General features: G+C 42.7%; 1 protein-coding gene across 2 annotated transcripts; it reads left to right on the forward strand.

The window, feature by feature from the left end:
* On the forward strand, positions 106–13,763 carry KPNA2 (karyopherin alpha 2 (RAG cohort 1, importin alpha 1)). 2 transcript variants are annotated; one of them, XM_021066215.1, is made up of 12 exons: positions 106–139; positions 1,921–2,339; positions 3,678–3,779; positions 3,929–4,066; positions 6,975–7,063; positions 8,135–8,403; positions 8,641–8,735; positions 8,834–9,097; positions 9,281–9,514; positions 9,735–9,917; positions 12,091–12,240; positions 13,414–13,763. In XM_021066215.1, exons 3-12 carry the CDS (start codon positions 3,705–3,707, stop codon positions 13,504–13,506), a joined length of 1,590 nt encoding a protein of 529 aa, XP_020921874.1. In that variant the 5' UTR covers positions 106–139; positions 1,921–2,339; positions 3,678–3,704; the 3' UTR covers positions 13,507–13,763.

The raw sequence follows: 17,697 nt of genomic DNA on the forward strand, positions 1-17,697 counted from the left end.
GGCAAAATGCGCCTGCGCTCTCGGCCCCGCCCGCCCTCAGCCCCGCCCACCAACCTAGCCTCCCCGCGCATGCGCGTTGTCCTCCCCACCCGCCTTCCCCGATGGTGCGTGGCCTGCCTGCGGGATTCTCTGCGCCGCAGTGAGTGGCCTCCTACCTGTTGGGTTCTTACGGTAAAGGTCTCAGCACTGGCTGCATACTAGATATTAAGCGCACTTGGGGAATTGTAAAGAAAATTCCGAAGCCTGTCCTCCATCCCACCCCGTTCTAATTCTATTCACCTGGGTAGGCCCAGGCCTCTGCATTTTACAGAGTTCAGGCCCCTTCCTCTGCCGGAAGGTTCTCCTGCATCCCCCTCAACCTTTCCTTCTTTATCAAACTACTTCTTTTTCATTCTTGCATTTAGTCAACGTACATTAATTGGATAACCCATTAAGGAAGGCAACTGTTAGGTCGTTGCAGGGTGAACAAAATTTTCTTCAAATTTGCCCGTCTAGGTTTGAATGCCATTTGTTCCTGTGTGAACCTGACAAGTTACTTAACCACCCGCTCTTCTCTTCTGTGAAATGGAACAGATAGTAATACTACCTCACAGAATTGTGAAGATGAATTTTCATATCGGTAATACCAAACACTTCTAGGCACGTAATACCGATATTTTCATGCAAAAGAAAGCCCAATTACACTAACTTAAACAACAAAGGAAGTGATGATATAATTATCACAAAGGATGATATAATTGCAGCCTTCTGAGGTAGGTCAGGATGGTGATCAAAGCTTTCATGGTTTCTCTACAATTGTCTTAACTCAAATTTCTAGAACTCACATCACTCAGTTCGGAACAGAGCCTGCTTTCCCACCTCCAATCATTAAACAAAAAGCATAGGCTTCACAACTGGATGAAATTAGGTCAGATGACTGCCCCTGAGCCATTCATTGTAGCAAAGGGAATGCCTTGCAGTGACTGGTTTACAGGTGAATTCCTTCCACGTTTTCGCATTTGGGCAGATAGGATTATACTGATTGGGTAGGTGAGAGGAGACAACCTCCTGTGATTCCCTTGGCTGCTACACAGTGCATGAAGCTGGCAAAAATGCCTGCAAGAAGAGACGAAGACCATTGTTTGAATTTATAGTAAAAAACACACAAACAACAAAACCAATACAGCTTTTCTTAAAAATACCCTTTTCAGAATACGGAAAAATTATGAAAACAAAGTGGCCTATAACACTGACATTACGAGAACCATCACTGATGCTTTTTTAAAAATTACAAGAAAATGCAAGCATTTTATTCAGAAATGTATAAATTGTAGCATAAGTCATTACTGGAACAACTGACAAAATTTGAACATGGACTATATAATAAATCACATCGAAGTTCAGATGTCTTGAATTTGATGATTGTGGAGTGGTTATATAACAGAATGTCCTTATCCTTCCAAGGTGCAACCCAAAATATTTAGGGATAAAGGGACATGATTTCTCAAACTTACCCTTCAAAAGGTTGAAAAGTATCATGTAAAAGCTATGCATATGGGCCTACTAGTACGTGTGGGTATTTACACAGAGAAAGAAATAGTAAATGTGGCAAATGTTAACACTTGGCAAATATGCATAAAGATTTATAGTTCTTTTGTATTTGAAAATAAAAAATAAGACTGGAGAAACAGATGTAGTAAACCTTTTGTTACCATTACTTGTGCCGTCTATGCAGTCTTTTATGATGCAAGTTAGAAGAAAAAAAAAACTAAACTAAAAAGTGCAGCACAAATCTGCTTTATCCATCCCCTCCTTGGTGGCCCTGCTAACCTTTGGTGGCCTTTTTCTTCTGAGTCCTATCAGAGAAAAAAATACATAGCAATGTATTTCTATATCGAAATTTTAAAAATTATTTGGGGAATCATTTGTGGTTCTCTTAAGGCAGACGCCAAGGGTAACGACCAACCACTGTACACGAGTAAACCCTCGGTAAAGGACCGAGGCTATGGCCAAGGCGGGCTGGAAACTAGCCCTTCGCGCTGCACGCCGGGACCTGAAGGCTGCCGCCTCCGAACTGCGGGGCGCTCTGGGATCGCCCGGCCGCTCCCTCATCTCGCGATGCTATCGTATCTTCTGGGCCCTCTGACCCCTCCCAACGTGTTTTTCAAATCCACCAATGGACGTCTAGCATAAGCTCGAACCAGCCAATCGGAATGCGGAGCCACCGGGAAATTTAAATCGCGCCGGCTGCACGAGCCACACTGTCCTCGCGCTGACCGTGGTGGACGTTTTGAGAGACCCTGAGCCGCAGCCTGAGCGCCCCTGACCGCCTCCTGTGGAAGCCTGAGCCGGCTGTGTAGGTACGAACCTAGGCCGCAGTCCGGCCTGAGTGGCAACGGCTGGCCTGTAGGCCGGGCTCGGCTTGTGGGTGGCGGGAGGGAAGGCCCGGGCTATACGCCTGGCCTAGCTTTGGCTTCTTTGGTTGACGAGGCCTTTGGGGTCGTTCGTTTACGAGACGGGTGTTTGGGGATGCGGGTGCTTGGGTTTTAGGGCCCGAGGCTCTGCAAACCGCCGCAATGGCATTTACTCGAGAATCAGAGTGAGGCCCGAGGGCGAAAGCCCAAGTAGGTTGCCGGGCGCCTCTGGCTCCTCCTCCGTCAGTTCCCGGCTGCTCCTTCCCCGAAATGGGGCGGGGAGGGGGGAGCAGGGGAAGGGACTGGAGATGGAGGTGGCAGTTGGAAGTGCTGTCTCTTAAAACACGTCGGCCCTGGGTTGGTTGTGTCACTATTTCGTAAAAGAACAAAATGAAATTAAAGATAGCCCCCTCCCCCCCTTAGGAGGACTTTTCCTTTTGTGATCTTTTGGGGAGTGCGCTTAAGTAGCCACGTCTGAGTGAAGCACAGCTGGGGATATCAACCTAATTTGGTGCATTCACTCGGAATTCCTCGAAAGTGTGCGAGATGCTGAAGATGAAGAACTGCGTCGCGAGTTTTCAGTGTGGACAGGACATTTTATGAAAGACTCCATAACGTAATGATGAGTCAGATTTTTAACAACTTTCAACTGTGGAGAATGTACCTGTTAGGCCATTTAAAGACAGTGGAGCCTCCAGAGGATCTGAATTTATGGCCCCTAGGACAAAGATTTTACCTATAAGCTCAGTCCCCCTACTCCGAGTTCAGTTAAGTATTTGTAGATCCTCTATAGAGTCTAGAGCCGCTCTGTGCAGTGCGGTAGTCGCCAGACGCAAGTGGCTAGTCTGAATCGAGTTGTGCTGTAAGCTTAAAGTACAGATCTTGAAGAATTGGTAGGAAAAAAGAATGTGAAATATCTCAGTAATTTTTTTGATATTTTAACGTGTGGAAATGAGAATATGTTGGATGTGTTGGGTTAAATATTAAAATTAATTTCATTTGTTTCTTGTTACTTTTTTTAAACAAAATGTGGCTACTAGGAAATTTAAATTTAGGCTGCTTGCTTTATATTTCTGATGGACAGCACTGCTCCAGGAAGTCTCAGCCCTTCGGAGGGGAGGGGCCAAATATCCTTTGGCTAAAACTACATAGTGCTGAAAAAGGAAGTTCCTCTTCCATTACAAAAGTGTGGATTCAATATGTTTTCGATAATTCCCTTGATGCTTACCGTATTGCCAATCAAAATGATAAAAGGGAATTTTTTTTCTCTCCCTCATCTTATAGATACCTCCCTCCCTTTGTCTCATAACCATGTCCACCAATGAGAATGCTAATTCACCAGCTGCCCGCCTTAACAGATTCAAGAACAAGGGGAAAGACAGTACAGTGAGTACTTTCTGTTGCTTTCCTGTGGTATTTTTTAAATGGCAATATATTTGAAGGGGTCAAAACTTTGAAGGAATTTGAAAAAAATGCCATCACTTGGCAACAAAAACTGGTGTAATAGGTGAAATGATATGTAATTTTCTCTCAAGGAAATGAGGCGGCGCCGAATAGAAGTTAATGTGGAGCTGAGGAAAGCTAAGAAGGATGACCAGATGCTGAAAAGGAGAAATGTCAGCTCTTTTCCTGATGACGCTACTTCTCCACTGCAGGAAAACCGCAATAACCAGGTAAGGATATTTCAGCTTGTGATTATGGTAAACCCAGAAAATCAATATGGGTCTTTTCTTAGAAATTTAAATAACATTCCTAGCTTTATAGTCTTAACTATCAAATGTGAAGATCTTTTATTTTTGTGCTCCCAGTCAGTAATTCTAGTGAGCTGTCTTCTTTCCTTCCCACACTTAATAATCTACTAAAGTTGATTCCAAGATTGTCTTTGGCTCTGATCTCCCTTCAAGACTACCTGCATTTCTAGCTGTCAGCTTCGGACCTTGACCTGGTCATTCAAGTGTTAAGTGAAAGTGTGTGCAGGACCAACTTATTTCTACCTTTGTCTTTCTTGATTTTTTTTTTTTTTTTTGCTTTTTAGGGCTGCACCCTTGGCATATGGAATTTCCCAGGCTAGGGGTCGAATTGGAGCTACAGCTGCCAGCCTAACCACACCCATGTGTGACCTACACCACAGCTCATGGCAATGCCAGATTCCTCGACCCACTGAAGGAGGCTAAGAAGGATGAGTCCGCATCCTCATGGGTACTAGTCAGATTTGTTTCTGCTGAGCCACAATGGGAACTCCAGTTTTGTTTTGTTTTTTTTGGCCTTGCCTGTGGCATGTGGAAGTTACTAGGCCAGGGATTGGACCTAAGCCACTGCAGTGACAATGCCAGCTTTTAACCTGCTACAGCAGAAGGCAACTCTTTCTTGAATTCTTTTTTTTGTTTGTTTGTTTTTAAAGTATTCTCTATTTTTTTGTACTTGTCAGCAGCTTTAAAAAAAAGGAAAAAGTCAGATCTTTTTCCTCCTGAAGCATTTTCAGTAGTTTGCTAATTTTTTTTTTTTTTTTTTGGCCACTTCTTAGGCCGCTCCCACGGCATATGGAGGTTCCCAGGCTAGAGGTCGAATTGGACCTGTAGCCACCGGCCTATGCCAGAGCCACAGCAACACAGGATCTGAGCCGCGTCTGCGACCTATACCACAGCTCAGGGCAATGCCAGATCCTTAACCCACTGAGCAAGGCCAGGGATCGAACCCACAACTTCATGGTTCATAGTTGGATTCGTTAACTACTGAGCCACGTCGGGCACACCAGTACTTTCCTAATTTTATCCTTCCTTTCTTTCTATGCCACATACTATTAACCTAAAAAATTTCCTGGAGTTCCCGTCATGGCTCAGCAGTAATGAACCCAGCTAGTGTCCATGAAGACGAGGGTTCAATCCCTCTCCTGACTCAGTAAGTTCAGAATTTCGTGTGGCCATGAGCTGTGGTGTAGGTTGCAGATGCACTTGGATCCCACATTGCTGTGCCCGTGGTGTAGGCTGGCAGCTGCAGCAATTCAGTATCTAGCTGGGAAACTTCCATATACTGCATGTGCAGCCCTAAAAAGCAAAAAAAAAAACCCCACAAACACCTAAAATGTTGCTTTAATCATCTTAAGAAACTTTGATAATTTTTTTTTTTTTTTTTTTGTCTTTTTGCTATTTCTTGGGCCGCTCCCACGGCATATGGAGGTTCCCAGGCTAGGGGTCGAATCAGAGCTGTAGCCACCGGCCTACGCCAGAGCCACAGCAACGAGGGATCTGAGCCGCGTCTGCGACCTACACCACAGCTCACGGCAACGCCGGACCCTTAACCCACTGAGCAAGGGCAGGGACCGAATCCGCAACCTCATGGTTCCTAGTCGGATTCGTTAACCACTGCACCACGACGGGAACTCTGAAACTTTGATAATTTTAATCTACATTCTTTCAAGGTTTTTTAGTAAGTTAAACCCATTTTAGATTTTCAAATTTCTCATCTTTCAAAGATATATAGGCACTTTCTTGCTTTTTTCACATTATGCTTTCCTGTAGTGTGTCACATTTTATCAGTGCTTGTTTTTTGAATAACTATAGCATTGGTTCACAAACCTATTTTGATCACACCTATGCTGTTTATATTTGCAGCACTGCTGTGGAAATGCATAGGTAACAAACTTAGATATGAAAATTTCTAGCTCATGGCCTCTAACTCCACCTCTTTTTCCATAAAAGCATATCTGAATACAAGTGATTGAGAGTAATAAAGGAATAACTTTCACAGTGCTCTAATTTTATTTTTTTGTTGTTGTTCATTTTTGGCTTTGGCCATACCCAGGGTATGTGAAAGTTCCTGAGTCTAAGGATCAAACCCTTGCCACAGCAGTGACAATGCTGATCCTTAACTTGATGAGTCACATGGAAACTCCATCAAATTTCTTTCTTTTTTTTTTTCTTTTGTTGTCTTTTTGGGGCCACACTCTTGGCATATGGCGGTTCGCTGGCTAGGGGTCCAATTGGAGCTGTAGCCGCTGACCTACACCACAGCCACAACAATGCAGCTGTCAGAGCCATGTCTTCGACCTACCCCACAGCTCACAGCAATGCCCAGATCCTTAACCAACTGAGTGAGGCCAGGGATCAAACCTGTGTCCTCATGGGTGCTGGACAGATTTGTCTGCTGAGTCACGACGGGAACTTCTAATTTTATTTTTTTAATTGTTCACAGCCACTTTTTTTTTTAGCAACAGTTTGCTGGGGGTACTCTCATTACTTGAGACTTCATTGAATCATGACACCAAGTTTGACAACTGTTCTACATATTAAATAATGAACATTTAATTAGGCAGATTTAAATGTAGGATTCAGAAGTTCCCCTGTGGTGCAGCAGCTTGAGGATCCAGCATTGCTGCAGCTATGAGGCAGGTGGCAACTGCAGTGTGGGTTCAGTCCCTGGCCCAGGAACTTCCACATGTGGGTATGGCCAAAGAAAAAAAAATGTAGGCTAAACTTTTCATAGCTGTTAGAACAGTTTACACATTGCTGGTAGGGATTTTACTGTTTGTAGTTAATCTTAAAAAAATGATAGTTTGCAAAATTAATTCCACTGTTCTCTTAGGGCACCGTAAATTGGTCTGTCGATGACATTGTCAAAGGCATAAATAGCAACAATTTGGAAAGCCAGCTCCAGGCTACTCAAGCTGCTAGGTAAGCCTTGTCTCTATAGCATGGATAGCCTTTTTAGATTTTTAGATTTTTTTTTTTTTTTTTTTTTTTGGTGGGAAAGAGGTGGTTTGGGTAAAGTCAAAGTTAAGCCATGCATAGGCCTGTTTTCATTAGAATCTTCCCTTGAGAGAATTTAAAGATTTCAGTAATTGCCAAAGACTCCATGCACCTCCACTGATAATGATTATTAGCTTTTTGGTGTATATTTAAGAAAATTACAAAGTTTTTATCAACATGGCATTTTAAGTCAGTGTCAGGGAAGAAGGAATTATTCAGTAAGTGGGATTGGTCCACCCATTTAGGAAATAAGTATATTTTTAGACTCTTATCTCTGTAGACAAATAGTTTTGACATCCATTTTAGCAAGGATTAATAATCTCTGGCTTGACAGTGTGCAGAAAAGCAAATCTAGTTGACAGATGATCATGGAAAAATGTTAAATGAGAGTGTAATGCTATCAGATTGTTAGTTTTTTTTGGATTTTTTTTGTTTTTTGTTTTTGGTCTTTTTAGGGCCACACCTGTGGCATATGGAGGTTCCCAGGCTAGGGGTCTAATCAGGGCTTGTAGCCACCGGCCTACACCAGAGCCACAGAAACACTGGATCTGAGCTGCATCTGCGACCTACACCACAGCTCACGGCAACGCTGGATCCTTAACCTACTGAGCGAGGCCAGGGATTGAACCTGAAACCTCATGATTCCTAGTCGGATTCGTTTCCACTATGCCACAACAGGAACTCCCAGATTGTCAATTTTTTAAAAGTGACAAGACCTAAAGTAGATTTCTGCAGGGATGCATCGAGAAGGGTTCTACATTATTGGTAGTATTTCAGTATGGGGGAAAAAGGTAATTTAAGACATCACATATAATAGCACCATGCAACCAGTCTGTTGAGGTCCTCTTAAATTTTAGGATATCTCAGCACTTAGTGCTTTACTGTAAAAGGTTGTCTAATGCTCTGAACTCCTGAGTTACATTTTAAATTGTTTTTCACTCAAACCTATTTTGTTAATTACCTTCATCTTTTGTTTCTCCTTTTATTTACCCTTAGGAAACTGCTTTCTAGGGAAAAACAGCCTCCCATAGACAACATAATCCGGGCTGGTTTGATTCCAAAATTTGTGTCCTTCCTGGGCAGAATGGATTGTAGTCCCATTCAGTTTGAGTCTGCTTGGGCCCTCACTAACATTGCCTCTGGAACATCAGAACAGACCAAGGCTGTTGTAGATGGAGGTGCTATCCCAGCATTCATTTCTCTGTTGGCATCTCCCCATGCTCACATCAGTGAACAAGCTGTGTGGGCTCTCGGAAACATCGCAGGTACTTGGATTTCAAGTTCTTTTGACTGAATGTCTCTAATACTGAGGTTGGTTGAAGTGCCTTTGAGTTAGGGATTGAACTTGCTTCCAGTGCTTATAAGAGGTAAAAGTGTCATTTATTTATTTTAGGAACTATCTGAGTGTTTCCTTGTATCAAGACACTGGTACTCAGTCAGTGAAATTGATGGTGCTAGACAAGTAGTTATGATTAACCTTGCCTTTTTAAATTTTTTTTAAGGGGATGGTTCCGTTTTCCGAGACTTGGTTATCAAGTACGGTGCGGTTGACCCGCTGTTGGCTCTTCTCGCGGTTCCTGATATGTCATCATTAGCAGTAAGTTACTTAACCATAAGTCAAGTTACTTGTTGATTCTGATTTTGCCCACCCCCTCAAAAAATGGAGAACTTCATTGCATTTTTCTTTTCCCCCAGTGTGGTTACTTACGTAATCTTACCTGGACACTTTCAAACCTTTGTCGCAACAAGAATCCTGCACCCCCCTTAGATGCTGTTGAGCAAATTCTTCCTACTTTAGTTCGTCTCCTACATCACGATGATCCAGAAGTTTTAGCAGATACCTGCTGGGCTATTTCCTACCTTACCGATGGTCCAAATGAACGGATTGAAATGGTTGTGAAGACAGGGGTCGTACCCCAACTTGTGAAGCTTTTAGGAGCCACTGAACTGCCGATTGTGGTAAGTTAATTTTCAAATGAGAAATAAAGTATGAAGAGCATAATCAGTCAGTACTAATATTGACATACTACCTATTTTAGGCCACAATGAGCCTCTTGTCCAGACTTTTAGGGTGTAGCGACTTCGAGCAGTGGTAGAAACGATGAAGGATAACCAGCAACATCAGCATTTTTCCCTTTCCAGACTCCTGCACTAAGAGCAATAGGAAACATTGTCACTGGCACAGATGAACAGACGCAGGTTGTCATAGATGCAGGAGCACTCGCCGTCTTTCCCAGCCTGCTAACAAACTCCAAAACAAATATTCAGAAGGAGGCTACGTGGACAATGTCAAATATTACAGCTGGTCGCCAGGACCAGATACAGCAAGTTGTAAATCATGGATTGGTCCCATTCCTTGTTGGCGTTCTCTCGAAGGTAAGAAGCCTTAGGCCTTCATAAAGGATTGCTTCCAGAGGCCACTTGGTAGAACTGTACTTCATAAGGTTCTTAATGTACTAATGTTAGGTCCTACTTATAGTCTTTTGCTAAATAATAGTCAGATGGTAGTTTTAGTCACTATTTTTCTAAAAGAGTACTTTTGGAATCTTATTTTTATGCCCATTCTGAAATACACCTGTTTTCTTGTGTTTATTAGGCAGACTTTAAGACACAAAAGGAAGCTGTATGGGCTGTGACCAATTACACAAGTGGTGGAACAGTTGAACAGATCGTGTACCTTGTCCACTGTGGCATAATAGAACCATTGATGAACCTCTTAACTGCAAAAGATACCAAAATTATCCTGGTTATTCTGGATGCCATTTCTAATATCTTTCAGGTAAGTTGCCTTTTTTTTTTTTTTGGCCACACCCTTGGCATGCAGAAATTCACAGGTCAGGGATCAAAGCTTAGCCTCAAAAGTGATGACACTAGAGGTTTGGTGGGTTTTTTTTGTTTTTTGGTCTTTTTTTAGGGCCGCACCGGTGGCATATGGAGGTTCTTAGGCTAGGGGTCGAATTGGAGCTGTAGCTGCCAGCCTCCATCACAGCTCATGGCAACGCCAGATCCTTAATCCACTGAGCGAGGCCAGGGATCAAACCTTTGTCCTCATGGATGTTAATCAGGTTCGTTTCCGCTGAGCCATGGTGGGAATTCCCTGGTTTACTATTTAGATGATGGCAAGGTGGGGGTGGAGGCAGCTAAATTTCCTGAGTGGGCCACAGAATCAGAAAGCCTCTTCATATGAGCCACACTCTTGATAAAATAAGACCTGGCAAGGATTATAAGAGATATAAAAGGAATGACAAATGCATGATGTGACTGAATTGAGGTCAGGTACATATGTGGACACGATTCATATCTGTTTATTTTGTCAAGATGTCTTAATCCCCCAGTTTTTGTTTTTTGGTTTTTTTTTTTGGTCTTTTGTCTTTTTAGGGCCGCACTGGCAGCATATGGAGGTTGCCACGCTGGGGGTCGAATCAGAGCTGTAGCCACTGGCCTACACCAGAGCCACAGCAACATCAGATCCAAGCTGCGTCTGCGACCTACAACACAGCTCACAGCAACGCCAGATCTTTAACCCACTGAGTGAGGCCAGGGATTGAACCCAAAACCTTATGGTTCCTAGTCAGATTTGTTTTCTGCTGTGCCATGACAGGAACTCCTGATTCCCCAATTTCATACTGTAATTCAGTATGAAATTAAATTTGACCAACCAGGAGTTCCTGTCGTGGCTTGGTGGTTAACGAATCCAACTGGGAACCACGAGGTTGCGGGTTTGATCCTTGGCTCGCTCAGTGGGCTAAGGATCCATCGTTGCCATGAACTGTGGTGTAGGTCACAGACGCGGCTCGGATCCTGCGTTGCTGTGGCTCTGGTGTAGGCTGGCGGCTACAGCTCCTATTAGACCCCTAGCCTGGGAATCTCCATATGCTGCAGGTGCAGCCCTAGAAAAGGCAAAAAGAAAAAAAAAAATTCGAACGACCCGGTCAGTTATATTTTTCTTCTGGTTTCAAGCCCTGAGTGATCCACATGTGCTGGCACATGGCACTTTGTCAGTATTTAATGGTGGTTAGGTCTTACTCAACAACTTTGATTATGGAAATTTTCACATATCAAAGTTGAGTTTAGAATATGATTACCTAACATAAATAAGTCGGCAACATTTGGCTTCTTTTCCTACTCACACTTACCTTAAGTTTTTATTTTGAAGCAAATACGTTATTTTACTTGTAAATATTTATGTATGTCCTAAAAGTTGAGGACTTTGAAAAGTATCTGACCACCGTACCATTCTCTTGGTATCAACAAATGATCCAGTCAGAGGAATTTGTTTTTACAAACCACAGGCCATCTTTACCCTTGGACAGTGATTCTCCACTCTTACTACATACACCTTGGGATTATCTGGAGTCTTTACAAAACAGTAATTTCCTATTCCCATCACAGGCCAACTGAACCTGGATATAGTGTCATTTTTAAAGTTGCCTGGGTGATTTTGATGTACAGAAAAGGTTAAGAACTATACTAAGATCTTTGTGGCTGAAAGCTACAGAAGTAGTTGCTAAGAAGCAAAATCTGATTCGCTTGAATTTTTCAAAAATATAAAACATAGGTAAAATGCAGATAGTTCTCTCTCATAGGGTTGTTAAATAAACTCACGTGTTTATTTCTGTCTGATACACATGGACACTAAAACATAGAAATTGTTTTCTTCATTAAAATAGAACTTTCAGGGAGTTCCCGTCATGGCACAGTGGAAATGAATCCAACTAGGAATCATGAGGTTTGGGGTTCGATCCCTGGCCTTGCTCAGTGGGTTAAGGATCTGGTGTTGCTGTGGCTGTGGTGTAGGCCGGCGGCTACAGCTCCATTAGACCCCTAGCCTGGGAACCTCCATGTGCTGCAGTTGCGGCCTTATAAAGACAAAAAGACCAAAAAAAAAAAAAAAAAAAAAAAAAAAAAAGGTCTTTCAAAGTGTAGGCTACTAAACTTGGAATTTTTTGCAGGCTGCTGAGAAACTAGGTGAAACTGAGAAACTTAGTATAATGATTGAAGAATGTGGAGGTCTGGACAAAATTGAAGCTCTCCAAAACCATGAAAATGAGTCTGTGTACAAAGCTTCATTAAACTTGATTGAGAAGTATTTCTCTGTGGAGGTGAGTAGCAATGTCAATAAGAACTGGAAAAATACACATTTAAGGTTAAGCCCATAAGATATTTTTCCTCATACTTTTTAGATGAGCGCTGTTCAGTATAGCAGTATATCATATCAGTCTCAAGTGGGGTATAACATACATATTTGTTCATCTCATGTTTGACTTGAAGATAATACCATCTTTTTAAACTGAGGTATTAAAAAGTCACCCATTTACTTTCAAATGAATAGCCTTAGAGAGCTTAGACTATCTTGAGAGTGAGTTTGTATAGACGTTAGAGAAGTGAGCCTCTGGCCTAATAAGCTGCCTTCTGAAGTGACAGGTTAAGAAAATCTCTGCTTTTCTGTTGCCGTAGTAGCATTTCTTAACCTGTTCATAACTTCCCTCCCAGGCACTCATGAGTTGGCAAGTTTCAGAGCTTTCCATCCACTCTTTCAGATATTGAAAATATGGCGCAGGATTACAAAAGACAAAACAAAGGGGGGAGTTCCCATCTTGGTGCAGTGGAAATGAATCCGACTAGGAACCATGAGGTTTCAGATTCAATCCCTGACCTCACCCAGTGGGTTAAGGATCTGGTGTTGCCGTGAGCTGTGGTGTAGGTCAGAGACGCAGCTCAGATCTGACATTGCTATGGCTCTGGCGTAGGCTGCTGGCAACAACTCCGATTAGACCTCTAGCCTGGGAACCTCCATATGCCGAGGGTGCAGCCCTAAAAAGACAAGAGACGGAAAAAAAAAAAGATACAATGCAGGATTAAAGGTGAAATATGCAAATGAGGACCTTAGGAGTGAATACCTAGTAGGTATTTATGCTAAGTGAAATGAGTTAGACAAATACCACCAGGTGATCTCTCTTATATGTGTGATGTTAAAAACACACACACGGAGTTCCCCTGTGGCTAAGCAGGTTAAGGATCCTCTATTGGTGCTTCTGTGGTGCAGGTTCTATCCCTGGCCCAGGAACTTCCAAATGCTGCAGTCATTGCCATGGCCAAAAAGAAACATGCACACAAGAACAGATTTGTGGTTGCCAAAAGTGGGGGTGGGAGACATGGGTAAACTGGTTTTCGTTTTCAGCTTAGAGATAAAAGAAGAAAAAAGAGTAAATACAAACTTGTAGGCATCTGCCTCTTAGAAACATTTTATATTGTTTTGTTTTTAAATACTCCAGGAAGAGGAAGATCAAAATGTTGTGCCAGAAACTACCTCTGAAGGATATACATTCCAAGTTCAGGACAGCGCTACTGGGACCTTCAACTTTTAGACTGCACATCTGAGGCATAAAGTTGTTTGTTGCGTACTATGTTTGATAAAAGTTGGTCTTACTGTTTCTCTACTAAGAGCTCTTTTTAAATGTGGTTTGTTATTGTAGCACTTTTTACAACTGAAACTATACTTGAACAGTTCCAAACTGTACATACTGTATGAAGCTTCTACTCTCAGTAGGGTTCTTATTTCTATGTGGAATTTCATATCTTGCAGTGTCCTGTAAATAAAGATTAAATTCCACCCTTTTCTTTACTTTGCATTTCCTATGTGTTGCTTTCTAGTTTGGGGCTCCTAAAGGTTATAGATGAGGGGGAACTGAACCATGACTACCAAAGATGTTCTGGTTGCAGACATCATTTTGTCATGTCATCAAGGATATGGGCTTGATAACTTCCTGCCCACTTTTGATTCTGCTTTGTTTTTTTTTTATGGAACGCTTCACGAATTTGCGTGTCATCCTTGCGCAGGGGCCATGCTAATCTCTGTATCTTTCCCATTTTAGTATATGTGCTGCCGAAGCGAGCACTGATTGATTCTGCTTTGTTCTAAACTGCTTCCCCTTTTGGTTGGTAAAAATGGCCAATGGCGCTTTCAGACTTCACATCCATTTCACACCTATCAATTTTTTCAGAAGTTTTCACTGGAGAACGAGTAAAATTTCCCAGAAACCCTCAGCCAGTGTCTCCATAAGTCTTACTGGCCAGGAAGATGGGATAAAAATCTTAAATTTCATCTTCATTTTTTCCTGGAGCTACAAGTGCAATTCATTCCTCCCAAACTTCAAGGCTGAAAGTGGTTTCAAGGCTGCACGTTGGCATCACCTGGGAAAGTTTAGTCGGGAAGGAGTGGGATTCAAGTCCTGTAGGTTCTGTTTTTTAATTTCATCCCTGTCTGTGCCGTCTGGGTTGCGAAAGCCACTTGCTGCTCGGAAGAGGTAGCTGTGCCATTAGCAGAAGTGGCAGGGGGAGGGTGGAGTATTGACTCCAGCGCCCCAGGAAACCAACTGCATTTTTAACGTACTGTAAGCCTCTGCTTTTTTGATGAGCGGAGAAGTGATGAGCCAAGTCTTCACTGCTCTGTTTCCCCCACAGAAGGTAAAAGCTGTGGTGGCAGAGGTGGGGATTTGGGCTGAAGACTCAAGGTGAAAGTAATTTATGACTGTAAGGGCTACTGTATTCAGAAAAATGAGAGAGTTCCTTCAAGTCAGTTGTACGATGCACTGAATTTCCACTTACCTCTCTCAGTGGGTGTAGTGGTAAGCGAACTTAGCCCAGTTCGTTCACAGACAAAAGTACATTTTGCTCTTTGTAGATAACAGGCTTTTAAAGTTCCTTCCACAAATAGTGCTCATCTTGTTTGTTTACAGAAATAGAGAATATGTTGGCTAATGCTTGTTTAAAGCACCTCTCACAGCCAAGTTCCTAATGAACCCTGTTACAGGTGTTCCTCCTAGAAATTCGGGGCACCTTGTTTGGAGCGCTGGTCATTTTCTCGGCTTTTTCTGTACAAATGCTCTCATTAAGTGGAGGGAGGAGAGAAGTGACCGGACTAGATCTGCAGCCTGTCCGCCTTCCCCGCCTACCTTTGCTGGACTCCCCATTTCCCCTCTCTTTCCCCCCAAGGAAGTCCCTTGGTTGCTGGATCCAAAAGGCTTTAACTTGGGAAAAGCAAGAGTGGAAGCCATCCTGGATGTCCTAGATGTTTGTTTTAAGGTAGGTGGAGTTTTATGGCTTTAAAGGGGCTGGTGTGATAACATAATACACTTGGATCACAGTATAAGGTCTGGATTTGCTGGTGTAGAGGCACGACTGAAGTAACGGACAGGAGCCAGCTGATTTCCAAAAATACATTTTTATATTTTAGATAAAATTCGTAACATGCTAATTTCCTTGGAGTTAAAATTTAGACAGGCATTTGTTTTTATTAACTTTAACTGGATAAAATCTTATATCTTTGAGTTTTTATACTCAGCTAGGTTTGTTTGTTTTTTTTTTAATTTTTTTTTTTTTTTTTTGTCTTTTGTTGTTGTTGTTGCTATTTCTTGTTTTGTTGTTGTTGTTCTTGTTGCGGCATATGGAGGTTACCAGGCTAGGGGTCTAATCGGAGCTGTAGCCGCCAGCCTACGCCAGAGGCGCAGCAACGCGGGATCCGAGCCGAGTCTGCAACCTACACCACAGCTCACGGCAACGCCGGATCGTTAACCCACTGAGCAAGGGCAGGGACCGAACCCGCAACCTCATGGTTCCTAGTCGGATTCGTTAACCACTGAGCCATGACGGGAACTCCTGGGTTTTTTTTTTTTAATTTTTTAGGGCTTCGCCCATATCCTTTGGAAGTTCCCAGGCCAGGGGTTGAATTGTAGCTACACCACAACCACAGCAACGCCAGATCCCAGCCGCATCTGCAACCTGCACCACAGCTCATGGATACTAGTCAGGTTTGTTAACTGCTGAGCCACAAAGTGTTTTTAAAAGTTAGGTTAGGTTTTTAAAAGTTGTGGTAAAACCCTACATAGCCACCCACCTTTCCCTCTTTCACAAAATGATAATGTCTAAATTTATGTATTAATGCACTACATTTTTTTAGCACCTAGCAATTTTAAATCTCAAGATTGCAATGAATTAATCTTTTAATGAATTATCTTCTGATAACTGTATTAGTTGTGGTAAGTAAAGGGGGAAGGTAACAATTTTAGTCAAATATCAAAGTAAAAACTGCTGACACTTCGCTTGTGGCAAAAAAATCTTTTTGGAGTTCCCGTCGTGGCTCTGGTTAACAAATCTGACTGGGAACCATGAGGTTGCAGTTTCGATCCCTGGCCTTCTCAGTGGGTTAAGGATCTGGCATTGCCACAAGCTGTGGTGTAGATTGCAGATGCAGCTCGGATCTCTAGTTGCTGTGCCTCTGGTGTAGGCTGGCGGCTACAGCTCTGATTTGACCCCTAGCTTGGGAACCTCCATATGCCGCGGAAGCGGCCCAAGAAATGGCAAAAAAAAAAGAAAATCTTTTAAGGAGTTCTCATTGTGACTCAGCAGGTTACGAAACCAACTAGTAGAGGATGTGTGTTCAATCCCTGGCCTTGCTCAGTGGGTTAAAGATCCAGGGTTGCCATGAGCTGTGCTGTTTGATCTGGCGTGGCTGTGGCTGTGGCTGTGGTGTAGGCCAGCAGCTGCAGCTCGGATTAGGTCTCTAGTCCGGGAACTTACAACATATGATGCAGGTGAGGCTCTAAAAAGCCAAAAGAAAAATGTTTTTAAAAGTTAGCATTACCGTAAAAGATTGAACATCAGTGTTAAATATTGATTCTTTAAATTGCTACATTTCATCTTGGCTTTTAATCCTATCAAGCAATGACTTTCTAGAAGGCAGGAAATAAACATTCCATTTCTTAAGGTTGTTTGGTATTTTTCCTCCCTCAAATTCAACCTGCATCCTCAATGAAAAGAAATTCTGAGTAATTTCTTGTTATAGTAAATCCTCATTGTTAAATAAGATTTTTGCTTCAGTCTTTGGCCTCTTAAATCGCTTTTTTTTTTTTTTTTTTGAGCTTCTCAGAGCCAAGTCGATTAAAACCAAAATTGTCCTTAGCGCAGTGGCACATTCCTTTCCATCCTAAATAGTGGTAGAAGCAAAATCTTGGGTTTTTGTTTGTATGGGCGGTTGGAAACCTTGTGAGCTACGGGACCCCAAGTTCAGAAAGCCATTCAGGGAAGTGTAGCTGGCGGCTCCTTACCTCCCTCCACCCTTGCTGAAGCTTGCCAAAACCCAGCTGGCTCAGCTTGGAAAGCCCTTGAAATATGTCATTAATGGTGCTTGCTTTTGAGATTGGGCTGTTGACCTAATTTGTGATGAACAAAACCTGGCCAAATCATGCAGCGCTCCCCTCCCCCAAGGGAAAGTGTTAGTGAAAAGTGCTTCAGCAACATCGCTGATTTAAATTTCATAACCCCAGCTAATAAAGATGATAAAACACACTCAAGCCGTCACGTGGCGGCGGGGGTGGGGGTGGGGGAAGAAGAGCAATTTAATTTTGAGCATTTGTATATGAAATGGCACGTTGTTGGCATGGTTTGAAAGCATAATTCTGGTGTCTATAAACGCCCGGTTCCTCCTAAATATTTGGGACAGTTTCATAACACTGTGTAGCAGTTGTGCTCACCAAACCCTCTAAAACTGATCAGTTTGT

Source organism: Sus scrofa, chromosome 12, assembly GCF_000003025.6.
Source record: "Sus scrofa isolate TJ Tabasco breed Duroc chromosome 12, Sscrofa11.1, whole genome shotgun sequence".
NCBI classification, from domain to species: Eukaryota; Metazoa; Chordata; class Mammalia; order Artiodactyla; family Suidae; genus Sus; species Sus scrofa.